This window comes from Papio anubis, chromosome 3, assembly GCF_008728515.1.
Source record: "Papio anubis isolate 15944 chromosome 3, Panubis1.0, whole genome shotgun sequence".
In the NCBI taxonomy this organism is placed as follows: Eukaryota; Metazoa; Chordata; class Mammalia; order Primates; family Cercopithecidae; genus Papio; species Papio anubis.
The window spans coordinates 182,542,311-182,560,482 of NC_044978.1; the positions used below are offsets into that span (position 1 = coordinate 182,542,311).

General features: G+C 55.3%; 1 protein-coding gene across 4 annotated transcripts in view; it reads right to left on the reverse strand.

Annotated features, from left to right (window-relative positions):
• CFAP99 (cilia and flagella associated protein 99) overlaps nt 1-18,172 on the reverse strand; it is a 44,816-nt gene that overhangs the window by 9,368 nt on the left and 17,276 nt on the right. For 2 of the 4 annotated variants that reach the window (XM_017955719.3, XM_017955720.3), the window contains exons 3-11: nt 17,388-17,532; nt 16,201-16,337; nt 11,400-11,512; nt 9,306-9,483; nt 4,678-4,758; nt 4,422-4,493; nt 3,410-3,481; nt 2,909-2,997; nt 1,985-2,189 (exon numbers count right to left, since the gene is read on the reverse strand). In XM_017955719.3, the coding sequence (XP_017811208.3) occupies nt 1,985-2,189; nt 2,909-2,997; nt 3,410-3,481; nt 4,422-4,493; nt 4,678-4,758; nt 9,306-9,483; nt 11,400-11,512; nt 16,201-16,337; nt 17,388-17,532 (1,092 nt within the window). Of the gene's footprint in view, nt 1-1,984; nt 2,190-2,908; nt 2,998-3,409; nt 3,482-4,421; nt 4,494-4,677; nt 4,759-9,305; nt 9,484-11,399; nt 11,513-14,781; nt 15,337-16,200; nt 16,338-17,387; nt 17,533-18,172 lie in introns of those variants that run through there. The other 2 variants (XM_003890881.3, XM_031664781.1) reach the window with 2 other exon arrangements.

The following is an 18,172-nucleotide window of genomic DNA, read 5'->3' on the forward strand; positions in this document are numbered from 1 at the left end:
AAAAAAATTAGCCAGGCATGGTGGCAGGCGCCTGTAGTCCCAGCTACTTGGGAGGCTGAGGCAGGAGAATGGCGTGAACCTGGGAGGCGGAGCTTGTAGTGAGCCGAGATGGCACCACTGCACTCCAGCCTGGGCGACAGAGCGAGACTCCTTCTCAAAAAAAAAAAAAAAGAAAAAAAAGAAAAAGAAAATAAATAAATAAATAAATAAATAAATAAATCAGCCAGGTGCGGTGGCTCATGCCTATAATCCCAGCACTTAGGAAGGCCAAGGCAGGCAGATCACGAGGTTAGGAGATTGAGACCATTCTGGCTAACGTGGTGAAACCCTGTCTCGACTAAAAATACACAAAATTAGCTGGGTGTAGTGGTGGGCACCTGTAGTCCCAGCTACTCAGGAGGCTGAGGCAGGAGAATGGCGTGAACCTGGTAGGCGGAGCTTGCAGTGAAATGAGATTGCGCCCCTGCACTCCAGCCTGGGCGACAGAGCAAGATTCCATCTCAAAAAAAAAAAAAATGTTATATATCATAAATATATTCAATTGCATTTGTCAAGTTAAAGAAATAAAGAACCAAAAAAAAGTCAAGGAAATGAAGGTCAAAAGTGCAATAGAAAATGGACAAAAGACACGAATAGACAGTTCACAGAAATAGACACAGAAATCACTTATACATGTGGACATTTGCTCAAATTCACTGATAAATAAATGAGATGGAAATCAGAACTATACCAAGATACTATTTCTCACCCATGAAATAGGCACAAATTCACAAATTCAGCCTGGTACTCTGTGCTGGGGCATGCGGATCAGACCCCTCTCACACTTTGGGGGAGTAAGATGGTAATAAAAGTACCAGGGAGACGATTGGGCATATTCAGTAAAACCACGCGTCCCAAATGAGGACTCCCGCATATCCAGTTACTCTTTGGTGTGACATCTGAAAATGTAACTTCCTCTAGAAGTTTATCCTGAAAATCCAGCTCTGCAAAGGTGAAAGCCTTGCACATTATTCTTTGCAGATAAAGCAAAATGTGACCTTTTATGTAACAAAAAAGGGAAGGAAAAAGTACATGTATACAAGGGTGTTATTTGCTTTGAAAGACGGGAAAGGTAATCCAGAAATTCATGAAAGGAAGGACCTACAAAGGAAGATGGAAATGGATTGTAAGGATTGTAAGTTATAGACTTACAAGAGGTGAGACTTCTCTGAGTCTACCTTTTCACATTGTTTGGACTTCATTTTTATGTGTGTTTGTTTGTTTTCTTTTTGAGACAGCTACACTCTGTCGCCCATGATGGAATGCAGTGATATGATCATGGCTCACTGCAACCTTGACCTTCCAGGCTCAAGTGATCCTCCTACCTCAGCCTCCTGAGTAGCTGGGACTATGGGCACGCACAACCATGCCCGGCTAATTTTTGTATTTTTTATAGAGACGGGATTTTGCTATGTTGCTCAGGCTGATCTTGAACTCCTGGGCTCAAGTGATCTTCTGGCCTTGGCCTCCTAAAGTGCTGGGACTACAGGTGTGAGCCACCATGCCTGGCCTGACCTTCATATTTCTTTTTTAAAGTAAAAAGGAAAGAAAAGGCAGACCTTAAAATTGAATACAGACACAGACTAAACTATCAAAAGAAACAATCTAAGTGATCTTTGATCAAGCCCCTGACCACAGGCCTGCAAAGGGATACGTCCCAGGAGAGAGTATACAGGCTGGCCTCCTGGGGCTGAGGCTCCCTGCTGGTCCAGGCCACTGGGAGGCCCACTGGAAGGAGCAGGCAGTCTCGGGGAACACAGGCTGAGAGTGCCTACCTAGGCAGTGTGTCCTTCGAGGAGGAAGAGGAGCTGGGACCGACACATCAGTAGCTTCTTCGGGGGCTCTGTGGACACTCAGCTCCGCTGCCAGTCCTGGCCCTGCAGCTCCCAGTGGGCACACAGCTCAGCTGGCTGCCCCATGCCCAGCTGCCCCGCATGGCACCCACCTGCTCCTTCTGCTGCTCCACTCTCTGCTTGTTCTCCTGCATGAGGCTCTGCCGGGCCAGGATGGCCTCCTCATGGCTAAGCTTCCCTTGCAACCGCCGGCACTCGCTTGCAGCCAGCTGCTCTTCCCGGTCCTTCGCCTGCATCTTCTTCTGCCACTCAAGGAACTCAGAGAAGTCCCCAGCCCCATCCACCAGCTTATCAACCCTGGGCAAAGAGGGACAGAAGCACAACTTGGGGTTCCTCCCGTGATGGAGGCTACTGGGTGGCCACAGATTTTCCTGGGGGACAGTGGCTACGCAGGCGTGGGCTGCTACTCCTGACACCCAGCCTGCCCTTACTCCCACCCCCGACCCACAATCCACCCATCAGCCCCATCCACTTACCCCTCCCTTCATCCACTTGTTTGTCCAACTGTCTGTCCACCCACCAACCCTGTGTCCGTCATCTGTCCATCCATCAACCTTCTGTCCTCCACTGGCCTGGCCACCCTTGCCCCTGTGCACCATCTGTGCGTCCACTCTACCATCTGGTCAGGCACCCATGCTCCCCCCACAGCCTGACTTGCAGACAAGGAAAGACATGACCACATTGCGTGGGGTAAGCACAGGGGTTCGCAGCCCTGGTGGTCTAGGAGATGGGCGGGGGCATCGGGAAGGGGTCCAGAGAGGAGGTCACCCCAAGGGAGGTTTGGGGTGGGTCAGGCCTTTGCTAAGTTCCTCCACCCCCATTCATGCCCCTCCATGAGCCGGGATGATCTTTGTAAGGTGCACCTGTGGCCCTGACACAGTCCTGCTTGTCGCCCCTGCCGCTGTTGTGACCCCTGAGCCCTCTCCACGGAGCTGCCCAGCCCCCAGGCCCCTCGCCTGGGCCTTTGCTCCCAAGGGTGATGCTGTGGAAGGCGGGGGGGGCCTGCCAGCCTTCACCTCTGCAGCTCTTGCTCCACCTGCCGCTGGTACAAGGCCCCTTCTCGCAGGATGGCTGTGGTGTTCAGCTTGACCGGGACGTTGTCGGGCTGTGGAGTGGGGACTGGCTGTGGTGGGGACTTGAGGGGACCTTTGGGAGCAACAAGTGACCCTCCTGCCCTCATGCCCTTCATGCCTACCCCCTGCCCGGGTGCCCTTTACACCTACACCCTGCCCGGGTGCCCTTCACACCTACCCCCTGCCCTCATGCCCCTCATGTCTACCCCCTGCCCTCGCGCCCTTCACGCCTACCCCCTGCTCTCGTGCCCTTCACACCTACCCCCTGCCCAGGTGCCCTTCACACCTACTCCCTGCCCGGGTGCTTCCCTATCCCCCAGAGTGGGGCCGTCCTTGAGACTCTGGGTCCCCCAGCTCAGGTCATCTGAGCCTCTAGGGACAGAAAAGGTCTGGAGGGGTGGGTGCCCAGGGACAGCAGCCTGACCATCCAGGAGAATCCCTCACCCTATAGAAGGTCAGCTTCGGAGTCTTTCGGATTCGGGGTGGGAATTGAAGCCGCAGCTGCTGCTTGGAGCCCTGCAGGAGTCAGGGCAGAGCTGGCTGCCTGGCACCTGTGCCTGCTGGGTGCCCCCAAACACACACCAGGTAGATGCTGGCCCAGCACCCTGGGGAGGCCTGGCTCACTCCTCTTCATCCTCCTCGCAGCTGCCTATTCCTACCACCACCCCAGGTCAGCATCTCTGTCTTCCAATGCCCCCCAAACCTTGCTGGGGTTCCACCCAGGTTGGAACAGGGAGGGTGCAGGGCCTGTGGGCCTGGGAACAGTGGTTTCTAGTCAGGACAACTTGGCCTCAGGGCTCAGTGACTCTCTTCTCAGCCACCCCCAGAGCTGGGGTCTGGATGGCCCCCATGGCCTCTCCCCAAGCTTGTCTGCTCCCGGCCCAGCCTCCAGCTGCTTTGCCAACACACCCCAGGTGGGCACTGCAAGTTGCAGTGAGTGGAGTGGCTGCAAAGGCCACCCCTCTGAGCACTCAGCCAAGTCGGCCCCGCGGCATGCACCATGCGGGCTGCCCACCCCGGGTCTGCCCTCACGGTGGGACCCCTGCCACCCAGTGGGGCCGTGCTCCTGAGTGAACCCCGCCAGGCACAGTCTCTCCTGTCCTTGTCACTTTGCTTTTTCTTTATTGGCAAACATACCTGGGTTTGTTTTTTCCTTATAGAGGCATGAAATGCTCATCACAGAACATCTGGAGACACCAAGAGGCAGCACCTGCAGGTGCTTTCCCGGGGGGTTCCTCCCAGGGGATGTGGATGCGCATCTGCACCCACCTGCTTAGGGGCCACACCGCAGTGGGCTCAAGGCGCACTTTCCAAGTGTTACTGAGAATCCGCCCCTCCCTGGCCCTCAGTGGTAAAAGGCTACATAAGTGGTCACTGCGATAATGTTGGGAGGAACTTTCTGATGGCTTGAGAAGATGCCACCTCGATGATGGGTCTTGAGAGAGCTGGGCGGTACCTGCACTGGCTCCCCGCAGGACCTGGGCATGGCGCAGCGCAGTTCCTCAATGTTTGCCCTCAGCAGCAGCTCCTGCCACAGTGACATGGCGGCTCCAGTTCCACCAGCCTCTGCCCAGTGTCCTCCAGGCCATGGGAGGACGAGCTTCCACCCAGTCTCTCCCCTCTTGCCTCTTCCTCCCTCTCCCCACCCCACCTTCCCTTCATACATCCCCCACATGGGGTCTCTAGGAAGGTAGGGGTCGCACACAGCTCACCTCGGCCTTTCGGCGGTTGTGCCTCTTGACCGTCTCCAGCTGCTGCTGCTCCTTGGGTGGCTGGTAGGTGCTCTGGGGGACCTGTTGAAGTGGTGGGAGGAAGAGCCTGTGGTCAGCAGCTACGAGTGGGAGGGGGCCCAGGAATGCCAGGGCCAACAGCTTGGTGGATGTAGGTGAAGGGGAGGGTGGAGGCAGCCTGCACTGGAGGAGAAGCAGGGCTGGAGCTAACACTGCTAGGTGCTGGTGGGTCAGTGTTGGAAGTAAAGGGAAGGAGGTCAGGCTGGTCATTGGCGTGGGGTCTGGAGCTTGGCCGAGGATGGGGTGGGTGGGGTAAGACGTGAGCCAGCAGTACCAAGGGCGCACCATCGGCCAGCATGGGATGGCCAGGGTGGGTAGGAGCAAGAGGGCAGCCAGTTCCCTTGACACTGGGAGACAGGCAGAAGATGGCTGCCTGGGCGGGAGAGGCTGGGAGAATATCACAGACCCCTGCAAAGTAAGCTGTGGGGAGGGGACACTGCAGAGGACAGGGTGGCTGGACCACATCCCCGAGTCCAGTCACAAGAGGCTCCGATAACATGGCCGGAGCTGTGTCCATGGAGGAGCAGGAGGAGGCCGGCCCAGCTCCAGACCGCTGTATCTACCCTCCTAACTCCATGTCTTCTCCCTTGCACATCTAACCGTCATGGAAAATCAACTTGTCCAAACCTAAAACCCTCATCTTCCTCCAACCAGCCCTCCCTCAGCCTCACTGACCACAACTGCTGTCCAATCCTCACCCATGCCTCAGAGTCCTCCTTGTCACCTGTCTCTCACACCCACATTCATCTCCTGCCCACCTGCTTCAAGACATCTCCACAAACTGCCTCTCACCACCCTCCTTGGCCACGGCAGCTGGAGGGACCCTGTGTTGGCGCCAGCCTGCCTCAATGTGTCCTGTCTCTGCTCCCTCCAGTGCATGTGTGACCAGACTGGTACCCCGCCTTCCCTCTTCCCTGTCTCACTCCACTCCAGCCCCTCCTGGCCGCCCTTAAACACTTGACGGGGGGTGGGCACCGCCCCGGGCCTTTGCCTGCACCTTGCTCCTGCCCGGGATGCTCTTCCCTGAGACACCCCATGACTGACTTGCTCACTTCTGGATTTTTACTCCATGGCATTCCTCGGGGGGCCTTTTCCAGGCCACACAATCTAGAATCACAACCGCTCCAATGCTCATCTCCTTTGTCTGCATCCTTTTGTCTCCTCAGCATTTATCACCAGTTAATACAACATATGTTTTACTTATCCTGATTTTGTCTGCGTCCCCCACTGAAGTGCATGCTTCATGAGGTCACAGTGCCTGGCATACACTTGGCACTCTGTAACTATCTGTTGGATGAATGAATGAGTGAATTCCAGTGGGCCCTCAACCCTGAAGGGGAAGGATGTCTTAGGCATGGGACAGGGTAGGGAGGGTAGAGTATAGTTTCAGCACAGCCACCCTGTGGATGCAGAGAAGGTACATGTCCACCAACATCTCACAGATTGTACTGAGAAGCACACAGCTATAGAGCATGGGAGGGCATGGTGAGGGCCCAGGCAGGGGCTGTGCCTGGCAGACAGACAGAGAGAGACAGAGAGAGAGAGAGAGAGAGAGAGAGAGAGAGAGAGAGAGAGAGAGAGAGAGAGAGGAAGCTGGCAGCATGACCTGAGACAAACACACTGAGCCCTGAGGAGATGGGGTCAGAAATGCTGAAGATTATACAGATGGGGCAACTGTGGGATTGCTCAGCAACAAGGTCTCTGATCATCCATCCTTCATCCACCTCCATCTAATCATTCATCCATCTGATCATCCACCCACCCACTCACTCACCCACCCATCCATCCGTCTATCCATCTATCCATCCCTCTATCCATCCATCCATCTATCCACCCATCCATTCATCCACTCATCCATCCATCTACTTATCCTTCATGAAGCCAACAATCCATCCATCCATCCACCCACCCATCCATTCATTCACCCACTCATTCATCTACTCACCCATATGATCATCCATCTATCTATCCATAATCTAATCATCCATCCATCCATCCATCCATCCATCCATCCATCCATCCACCACCATCCATTCCACCCATCTGCTCATCATCCATCCATTCCATTCCATTTATCCATCCATCTGGTCATCCATTCCACTACCACCATCCTTCCATTTATCCATCCAGTCATCCAATCCATCCATCCATCTATCCATCTACCCACCCATCCATTCATTCACTCACTCATTCATCTACTCACCCATGTTCATCCATTCATCCACCCATAAACTCATCTAATTATCCATCCACCCATCTGTCCATCCATCTGTCCATCTATCCATTCATCCATCTATCCACCCACCCATCCATTCATTCACTTACCCATTCATCTACTCATCCATTCATCCATTTGATCATCTATCCATCCACCTGATCACCCATTCACTGACCCACCCACCCACCCATTTGATCATCTATACAATCATCCATCCAGTCGTCCAATTATCCATCCATCCACTCATCCACTTATCCTTCCATGCATGCATTTATCCACCTTCATTCACTTATCCTTCCATGTGTCCATCCATCCATCCATCCATCCATCCATTCCATTCCTTCCTTCCATCCACCCCATCCCCTTCCATTCCTTCCATCCATCCACTTTCCATTCCTTCCTCCACCATCCATTCCACCATCCATTTCATCTACCCATCCTTCTATCATCCATCCATCCGTCCATCCTTCCCTTCCCTTCCATTTATTATCCATCTATCCATCCTCTTATCCTTCCATCCATCCATCCATCTACCCATCCATCCATCTACCCATCCCTCCATTCATTCACCCACCCATCCATCTACTCCATTCATCCATCTACCTGGTGATCTCTTCATCCATCCATCTGACATCCATCCACCCACTCACCCATGTACCATCCATTTGATCATTCATCCACCCATCTGTTCTTCCATCCAATCATTCATCTATCCATTCACCCATCTAATCATCCATCCATCCATCTATCCATCCATCCACCCATCCACCTACCATCCATCTGATAGTCCATCCATTCATCCATCCATCCGTCCACCCATCCATCCAACAGATATTCACTGAGGTTCTGCTTTGAGCCATGACTAGGCTAGGCATTGAGAATATGGGAGAAATAATGGCCAGGTGCAGTGGTTTACACCTGTAATCCCAGCACTTTGGGAGGCCGAGGTGGGTGAATCACCTGAGTTCAGTTAGAGACCAGCCCGGCCAACGTGACAAAACCCTACTTCTACTAAAAATATAAAAATGAGTCGGGCGTCGTGGCCGGTACCTGTAATCCCAGCTACTCCGGAGGCTGAGGCAGAAGAATCACTTAAACCCAGGAGGCAGAGGTTGCAGTGAGCCAAGATCGCGCCACTGCACTCCAGCCTGGGTGACAGAGCGAGACTCTGTCTCTAATAATAATAATAATAATAATAATAATAATAAAATAAAAAGAATATGGGACAAATAAGATGGATGATGTCTGCTGGAGGAGGCAGACAATAGGCAGGTCCACAAATTACTAAACAACTCTAAACTCCAATTCTGTGAAGAAAAGGAGCCAGGATCAGTGAGAAGGAAACTAAGTGAAGGACCTGACATGTTTGAGGCATTCATGAAAAGCCTCTCTGGGAAGAGGGATTTTAATGAGACCTGAAGGATAGCGGAAGTGGGGCAGGACTCTGGGGCCTCCCAGCACCATCCCCTTCCCCTCACATACATCCCTTAGTCCTGTTGCAGAACCTGTTGGTTCTGGGAAGCTCAGTCCATTGCTTGGGGTAGAGCCCGTGACCAGTCAAGACATTATATTCCTGATCACAGTGATCAATTCTAGGCAGGCATGAGACCTAAGCTGGTCCAGTCAGACTTTTCCAAAGAATTCTTGGCCCCAGGTGTCCTCTCATGGTATAGGTGGTGGCAAATGAGGATATTTTGCTATAATCAGGGAAGTTAGCCCAAAGATGAATTCGACTTACAGAGGAGACTAGGACAGAGAGCCACAGAGAAGCAGAGCTGGAACCCTGGTCACGTATGCCTGAAGCCTATCCTACTTCACTCAGTAGAGCCCGTGCTCTATTGTCTAAGCCAGTTTGAGCTGCATTTTTCTGTTATTTGCAATACAAAGCATCCTGACTGATAAGTCAGCAGTGGGGAGAGAAAAAAAGAGAGGAAGAGTCTCTAGGCCTGCCCAAAGAGTATGCTGTTATCTACGTGTCATACTTAATGGGGAGGGGGTGTTGCAATACGCCAGAGTTAAAAGTGGGCTCTAAGCTCCAACTCCAGACAGGTCGGAGCCCCATGGCCTGACAGCTCCACTCAACACCTACTTAGAGGACCACAGTGTGTGGAGTGTGGGAGCCCCCCGGGTGGGCTCCGGGTCAGCTGGGCTTCCCTCTCTGTGGGGAGTGGGGGTGGGGGTGGGGTGGGGTCATTTAGTGTTCCTGGTCTAGTTCAGTGCACCCTCAGCCCTGCGGGGAGCCCAGTATCCCACAGGCCCACACAGTCCACTCTCCCAGCCTGGCCACCCTGATGCCTGCAAGCCGGTGCCCGCTGAGAATGCCCACACTCACTGGTCTTGGCTTGGCCACGACCGGGACTGGCTCAGGCGCTGGAATGGTGCGAGGCCTGGGGGCAGTCAGGTTGAATTCCTTGGGCTCTGTGACCTTGGCCTTGGTCTTTAAAGGAGAGGACTGACTGGCAGACATGCCCTCCATGTGGTTGATCAGCTCCTGGACCTTTGGCTGCCATCTTGAAGGCAAAAGTGGAAACGCCTCTTATGGTCACTCCGTAAGCTATTCAATAAGGCGATGGCCTTTAGGATACAAAAGGCTCCCAGGTGATTGGATCCACCTTGGGGTGGAGGTGATAGTGGGGTGGATGGCCTCACTTCACGAAGCGCCTTCTACTTGTAGGCACACACACTGTCAACCACACCCCTGAAACATATACAGATGCAGTCCCCTTGTACAGATACAGGAAACAGGCCCAGAGGCATTGGGCCATGCTGGTGAGTGGGGAGCTGAGAGGACAGGCACAGCCCTGCTGCAGGAATCCAGGGGCTCTGAGGACAAGCAGTCACCAGGACTCAGGAAGCCAATCTGGGCCGGAGCAGATGGAAGCCAGCAGTGGAGAAAGGAGCTGATTGGAAAGGAACATTCTGGAACTACACTGTTGGTGACTCCTGGAAGTGGAGCTGTGGAGTCAGGCGGGGCAGGGGCCCAGTTGTACTTGGTACAGCCTCTGGGTGGGGGTGCTCTGGAGCAGGGGTTTGGGAAGGGCCTTGCCAGGCCGCCCAAGTCTGGGGCTCCCCCTTCCATGTCCCACACCCTGCATGGGCACAGCCCGCCATCACCAGCCTATCAAGTGTCCTCTCATGTGGGCTCCCAGGCGGCAGAGGGCATGGCTTGAAATAGCTCCTGCCTCACCTTAAGAGCCATGGTCCAGGGCCCATAGCAAGGAGGGTCTTGGGGGTCTCTCCAGGGCCAGGCCCCAGTGCTCCCAGCTTGAGGCAGGTTGGGGAGAGGGGCAGGAGGTTTGTGATGGGGCTGGTCCTACAGCAGGCAGAGGAAGCCGACTGGGGGTGGTGGCGCAGGAAGAGGGGCTCATGGGAACTGAGCTGAGCAGCTTCCCAGAGGCAACCCTGCAGGCCCAGGCCATGGGGGCCCCTGAGTAGGCAGTGAGTCCAGCCTGGGGCACAAGGTAGGGGCACCAGCAGGGCTGCTCCTACTCCTTCCTTTGGAGGTTTATCTTGATTGCCAGGAGTGGGCTGGCTGGGACTGGGGATTTCCCCTTGGTAAAGGGACATCTCCAGGGCCTCCTCTCCCCACAGGAGGGGCTTCCATCTCCCCGGCCTCCAGGTCGTCTGCACCCAGCTGGCACCTAAGTGGTCTGCTTGTGCCAGAACAGTCTGTCTGTCTGTCCTTAGGAAGACAAAGTGGCTCCCCTCAGTCCTATCAGAAAGGAAAAAACCGGGGGGCCCCTCAGCTGCACCCAGGCCCCAGTGGGCCTCTCCATGGAGCACAAGGCAGGGCCCTAGTGACTGTGCTGACCCCTCTGCGTGGGGGTTCTGGCCTGCCCCGGAGTTTGCCTTAGGCCTGCTGGGGAGGCAGGAGAAGGCGGCAAGGGCAGCATGAGGGCAGCAGGCCTGGACATGGCCCTGGGGACCCCGAGAGAGATCTGGACCCCAGAATCCACCAGGAACTGATCTGTGGCTTCCTCAGCTCCCTCCACCCCCACCCCTACTCTGCACTCTTGGGATCTGCAGAGAGGCCAAGGGCCCTGCAGGGTCCCCACAGGACTAGAGCCACAAACGCAGCCCCAGCCAGCACGTAGGCCCCAGTGCAGAAGAGTCAGCTCTGCCCCATTCACTCAGCCAGTCCTGAAATGGCCTTCAGCCACCCACCACGTGTCAGCTGCCTGGCATGGAGGGAACCCAGGCTGGCGCTTGGGCAGCTGGACCATGTCCGTTCCTCCCCGCCGAAGCTGTGGGGCCAGCCCCGCACTTGGGGCTTCTCCGAAGCTCTCATCCCAACACGGAGTGATTACTGACACTCATAGAGCTTCTGGGAGCAGGAAGGGGAATGTGGAGCTCCTGTGCCTGTGGAGGCACCTGGAGTGGGGTACAGATGCCATTCAGGGCCCCCAGAGCACCCCATCCAGCCCACCTCATCAGGGGGTCGAGCCAGTTCTCCTTCACGTGGGCCGGCTCGTAGATGAGGCTCCACTCGTCCTTGATCCACGAGCACAGGTGCAGGGGGTTGAAGAAGAACCTAAGGAACTGGGGTGGAGCGGGGCTGTCATGGGGCTGGAGCTGTGGGCCCAACCCCTCACCAGGCAAAACCCCCAGCACCCCCAATGAGCTCCCTGCCCCCAAGGCCACCAGCACCCCCAGTGGCTCCCTGTCCCCAAGGCCATCGTGCAGGGTGTGCTTCTGGGACTGTCACTACGGAACTCTCCTGGCACTCTGATGTGCGGTGCTGGTGCTGGTGCTGGAGGCCTGGACCTTGGCTCCCCTTCCAGCTGGGAGGAGCACAGCCCCCGGGGTCCCTGGGTGGGCTGCCATGGGGAGAGGGGTGCCTGAGAAGCTGGCAGCACATCCTCAGCTTGGAGGGCCTTGTCCAGTCAGGTTCCCGAAAGCCAGCTGGATGGGGAGCTAAGGGTCTGGGGCTCCATGGTGATGGCCCCAGACTCAGCACTGGTCCCTGTCCCCACCCAATCCCTCCATCTCCAAACCCCATCCCCACACTCAATGTCTCAGCTGGGCTGCTGCCACCAGGACCAGCCCTGTATTGAGGCCCCCATCCTCACTGGGGTGTGGTGGGGCAGCCGTACCCAGAACCTGCTGGAGTTGGGGTGGGGCTTTGCGGTGGGTCTGAATCCCCCTCTGCCAGTTGGCGGATTCCCTGGAGCCAGCGGGGCCATCAGCCCCCCACAGGTGTCTCAGGGCTACTCCCTGCAGAGTGAGGAATGCTACCTCCTGGGAGCCACACCGTGTCACTGCTCACCACTGCTGACCATGGTGGTGACAGCACCCAAGGTGTGGCCCAGGGGCTTCCCTGGAAAGCCCACAGGGTGGCGTCCCAGTAGCTTGCTCTCCTTCTTCAAGGCCCAGGCTGGCCTCTTCCTGGAGCCCCAAGGTAGGAAGAAGGACCCCAATGGGATGGGCATGGCCCAGTGGGGCCTGGGGTGTGGGATGGAGGGAGGCAGTCCCTCAGGCAGTTCCCTTAGGGGTTTATGTGGGCTGTTCCCATCGACCTGCCTCCAGAGGCTCTCTCAGCTGGTAAGTGCACAGGCACCAGTGTTGGGGGCACCACCCTGGGCTCAAGGGTGCTGTGCGGCCAGCGCCCCGAATTCCTAGGGAGTCTCTGCAGCAGCCCCTGAGCACTCTGTCCTGGGCTGGTGCTTTGGGGGCTCTGCAGGCTGAGATTGATCCAGGGTCACTTCCACCATTGTGGGACCCAGGGCAAGACAAAACATGGATCTTTGTTCAGTAATTTTTTTTTTTTTTTTTTTTTTTTAAGACGGGGTCTTGCTCTGTCACCCAGGCTGGAGTGCAACGGTGCAATCTCAGCTCATTGCAACCTCCGCCTCCCAGGTTCAAGTGATTCTCCTGCCTTAGCCTCCTGAGTAGCTGGGATTATAAGCATGTGCCACCACGACCGGCTAATTTTTTTCTATTTTTAATAGAGACGGGGTTTCACCATGTTGGTCAGGCTGGTCTCGAACTCCTGACCTCAAGTGATCTACCCACTTCAGCCTCCCAAAGTGCTGGGATTACCGCGCCCGGCCTCAATAATAATAATAATTATTATTATCATTTAGGAGGAGGTCTTGCTCTGTCACCCAGGCTGGAGTGCAGTGGCACAATCACGGCTCATTGCAGCCTCAAACGCCTGGGCTCAAGTGATCCTCCTGTTTCAACCTCTTGAGTGGCTGGAATTACAGGTAAGCATCACCGTGCCAGGCTAATTAAAAAAAAAAAAATTTGGCCGGGCGCGGTGGCTCAAGCCTGTAATCCCAGCACTTTGGGAGGCCGAGTCGGGCGGATCACGAGGTCAGGAGATCGAGACCATCCTGGCTAACACGGTGAAACCCCGTCTCTACTAAAAAATACAAAAAAACTAGCCGGGCGAGGTGGTGGCGCCTGTAGTCCCAGCTACTCCCGGGAGACTGTAGAGGCAGGAGAATGCGTGAACCGGGGAGAAGTGAGGAGCTTGCAGTGAGCTGAGATCGACCCACTGCACTCCAGCCCTGGAAGCTGACAAGGCGAGACTCCGTCTCAAAAAAAAAAAAAAAAATTTGGCTGGACACGGAGGCTCCATCACCTGCCAATCTCAGCACTTTGGGAGGCGAGGCAGATTGGATCCTTGAGGTCAGGAGATCAAGACCATCCTGGCTAACATGGTGTGGGAAAACCCAGTCTGTACTAAAAATACAAAAAAGGCCAGCCAGGTGTGGTGGTGGCCTGTAGTCTGGCAGGAGGTGGCATGAATCCAGGAGGCTGAGGAGCTTGCAGTGACCGAGACGGCACCACTGCACTCCAGCCTGGGTGACAGGTGGGGCTCCTGTCTCAAAAAAACAAAAACAAAACAAAAAAAGAGCCCAAAAAATCCCATTTTTTGTGAGATGAGTTTTTCTTTTTTTTGAGACTCCAGTCTGCGCCCCTGGAGCCAGGCTACATTCCCGGCAGTCTGACTCACTGCAAGCTCCGCCTCTAAGTTCACACCATTCTCACCTCAGCCTCTCAGTAGCTGATTTTTTTGCACTGAGTAGAGGCAGGGGACTGCGTGTTAGCTGGATGTTAGATCTCCTGACCTCGTGATCTGCCCGTCTCGGCCTCCCAAAGTGCTGGGATTACAGGCGTGAGCCACCACGCCCGGCGAGATGAGGTTTTTCTATGTTGCCCAGGCTGGTCTCAACCTCCTGGGCTCAAGCAATCTCCCAGCTTTGGCCTCCCAAAGTTTTGGGATTATAGGCATGAGCCACCATGCCCCGCCTGTTCAGCAATTATTAAGAATGTCAAGATAAGCCGGGCGCGGTGGCTCAAGCTTGTAATCCCAGCACTTTGGGAGGCCGAGACGGGCGAATCACGAGGTCAGGAGATCGAGACCATCCTGGCTAACACGGTGAAACCCCGTCTCTACTAAAAATACAAGAAAATTAGCCGGGCGAGGTGGTGGGCGCCTGTAGTGCCAGCTACTCGGGAGGCTGAGGCAGGAAAATGGCGTGAACCCGGGGGGGGCGGGTGGCGGAGCTTGCAGTGAGCCGAGATCGCGCCACTGCACTCCAGCCTGGGGCACAGAGCAAGACTCCGTCTCAAAAAAAACAAACAAACAAACAAAAAAAGAATATCAAGATTGTAACAGAAGAGCAGACATCAGTACCTGCTTGTTTCCAGGGTCTGGTTTCTGGTTTCCATGGAAGCTGGCCCCAGCTCAGTCTCCAGGTGTCTCCCAGAAAATGCCATCAGTTTTGCTGCTTTTTCATTAAAATGAAGACCTTGCTTAAGCTAACTATACAAATGTGTACGCGTCATGAATTACTTACATTTCCATGTGGATGGAAAACATGTCGTTGACGTACACAGTGCTGGCTCGGGGCTGCACTCTCCCTCCCTTCACCTGTTAGGTGGCCGAGGCACTTTGTGAACCACCGGTCCCAGATCTCTGGGGCTGCAATCCTGGTGGGCTCTGCCATTCCAGGTCTCTCCCACTTCTCCAGGCTTGGAACACCCCCTGAAGAACTAGTTGCTTCCTTCAAGAGAGACCTTGAAGGTCTGGGCCCAAGGGCTTTCCCACTCTCTTCTCCAGGGAGTGACTCTCCTCAGCTGAAACTGTACCCTCTACGCAGAGTAAGGAGGAGCAAGCCAGTGGCTAAAAGCCTAGTGTGAGAATTGGCTGTGCTACCCTCCTGCTGTGTGATGTTGGGCAAATTACTTATCCTCTCTGTGCTCCAGTTTCCGCAACCCTGGGATGAGTACCATGTAGGAGCAACCTCGCTGGGTCATTGTAAGAATGGAGCAAGCCGGGCGCAGTGGCTCACGCCTGTAATCCCAGCACTTTGGGAGGCCGAAGCGGGCGGATCACAAGGTCAGGAGATCGAGACCATCCTGGCTAACACGGTGAAACCCCGTCTCTACTAAAAATACAAAAAAATTAGTCGGGCACGATGGCGGGCGCCTGTAGTCCCAGCTACTCAGGAGACTGAGGCAGGAGAATGGCGGGATCCCGGGAGGCGGAGCTTGCAGTGAGCCGAGATCGCGCCATTGCACTCCAGCCTGGGGGACACAGCGAGACTCCGTCTCAAAAAAAAAAAAAAAAAAAAAAAATGGAGCAAGAACAGGCATGATGAGTGTCCGGGGAAACCTGGCAGTCAGTGGGAGTGGGCAGCAGCCAGCACGAGCAGCAGGCCCAGGCCCAGACGTTTCGGTACGGAGGCCTGTGTGTGCCAGCTTCCCGTGCAAGTGGCCCCAGGCAGTCAGGGGCGGGGGCTCCCGCAGGCTCCCCCTCGGGGTGCCAATCCTCAGAACTGACCCCGAACCAATTCCCTGGGACCCCTAAAGCTACACAGGGAGGAGAGGCTGTTCTGGGCCTGTTACAAGTCAGAAGAGGCCCCCCCCAGGAGCGGAATCGGATTTCCCCAGGACAAAGGCAGTGCATTTAGCCGCACTAGTTGGTGTGCATTGGGTTTTTTTGTTGTTGTTGTTGTTTCTTTGATTTTTAGAGACAGGGTCTTGCTCTGTCACCCAGGCCCAAGTGCAGTGGTTCAATCATTGCTCATTGCAGCCTCAAACTCCTGAACTCAAGTGATCCTCCCGCTTCAGCCTCCCAAGCAGGTGGGACTACAGACGGGCGCCAGCACGACTGGCTTGTTACTTCTTTGAAATACAAAAGAAAACCACCAGAGTTTCTTTCATTAAAACCAACCAGAATGGTGAAAGGTGGGCGAGGATCAGATGGACCTCACCCGTGGGCCTCGTGGCCTGGTGGGCAGGTAGGGGCGGTTCACCTTGCACATCTTATCCACAGGTTGGGACTTGATGATGTTACAGAACAGCTGGAAGCCGAGTTCCTCCAGCAGGAATGTGGCTAGGTAGCAGATCACTAGAAAACAGGGGACCTGTCAGAGGCTCAGGGACATCACAGGGGCACCAGGGGCATGGTGGGACTGGAGCCCAAGGCCTCCACCATGTCAGGGCACACAGCCACGGGAAAACCTCCACCCCTCTGGTGCCCACCTGAAAATGATCAGCGACCACAAACAACATTGTCTTAGAGTGCAATGCATTTGTGGTTGCAAAGCACTTCGTCAAATAATCCCATCTGATAAGTTCTCAGAATTTGCAAAGGCTCCCCAGGTAAAAGCGAAATCATTTTGGACTTGTTTGTCAATTCTGAGCAGCTCCGTTGTCACCTCAAGCCAGCTAGAACGTGAATAAACCTGGGCCCAAGTTTACTCCAAGGCAGGAACTGTAACAGGCCGCTAGCCTGCAGCCTAGATGCACTGCCCATCATAAGGCTCCAGCTGGGTGGCAAGGGGTCGGGGACAGGAGCCTAGCTCAGGACTGGCACCAACGGCTCCGCTCAGTTTCCCAGTACCCTACAGTGCTCGCCCCACTCCTCTCCCTTCCTGGACAGGGGCAGCAAGACCCTGTGCAGGGTCTCAGGACTGCCCTGATCGCCCCCCAGCAGCACGGGCCACCTGGCTTGCAATGGTCGTCCTGCCCCATGAAAGCAGACAGCTGTCAGAGGCTACAGGAAGCCCAGGCAGCGAGTCTCTTGTATTCAATCCCCCATAGGACTGTCCAGACTGCAGCCACAGGGCCCATCTTGTCCAAAGGCCTTGGGGTCAGTGGTGGCTAGGGGTCAGCCTACGGAAGGCTCTCGTGTTGTCCAGGCTGCCTTTGGGAGCTGGATGCCCTAAACTGGGTTGGCAGAGCCAGGTCCGGCTGCCCTGGGGCATTAGTTCCCTGTCTCCAAGGTCCTGGTCTGCCCCGTGAGGACCAAGTGAGGCGAGGGCCCAGGAAGTCTCTAGTGCAAGGGCAGGAACGGGAGCTGCACCGCCCGCCCGCCGCCTGCCTGCCAGGCCTTTCCGCAGAGAGCCTGAGTGAACGGTCTCTGTGGCCTGGCCCTGGGGACCAGTCGGGCACGTACCCATGAAGCGGCTGTGGTCAACCCGCAGGCAGAGTCGGCCATCCTCCACGTAGAAGGCATCCACCACGATGGTCAGCAGCTTCCGGTACTCGAGGCACCCAGACAGCACCTCCAAAACAAAGCTCTGCGTCTGGGGACTCAGAGCCTGGAAGAGAAATAGCCGGTGGGGGGCCCTGGCTGGGCCGGGAGGAGAGGGCAGCGGTGGGGGTGGGAAACTTGGGCAAAGGCAGGGGTGGAGCGGCCCCAGGGCTGCTAAGGGCCAGTTAGTCGGGTCCCCAGGGCAGCTGGCAGTGCCTCCCCACTCAGGGACTGGTCCCCAGATTCTCCTGCGTTGGTGAGGTGAGGTAGGGGCAAAAACAGAAATAAACAAAGATGATGAGGCAGTGCAAGGAATGACACAAGGGACAAGTACTGTGAGGTTCCAGCTAATGAGAACAGGCCACCGCATCGAGGCAGAGCAGAGGGCGCCAGGGGCCGGCAGGCATGAGAGTCGCCTAATGCAGACAGAGCTTCAGTTTGCTCAGGTGAAAAGCTTCTGCAGATAGACGGCAGTGATGGATGCACAACAGTGGGAACGTGCCTAACCGCAGGGAACTCTACACTGAAAAATGGCTACAGTGGTACATTTTACGTCATGTGTATTTTACCACAATAAATATATATATATATATATTTTTTTTCCCCAAGACGGAGTCTCTCTCTGTCGCCCAGGCTGGAGTGCAGTGGCGTGATCTTGACTCACTGCAAGCTCCGCCTCCCGGGTTCATGCCATCCTCCTACCTCAG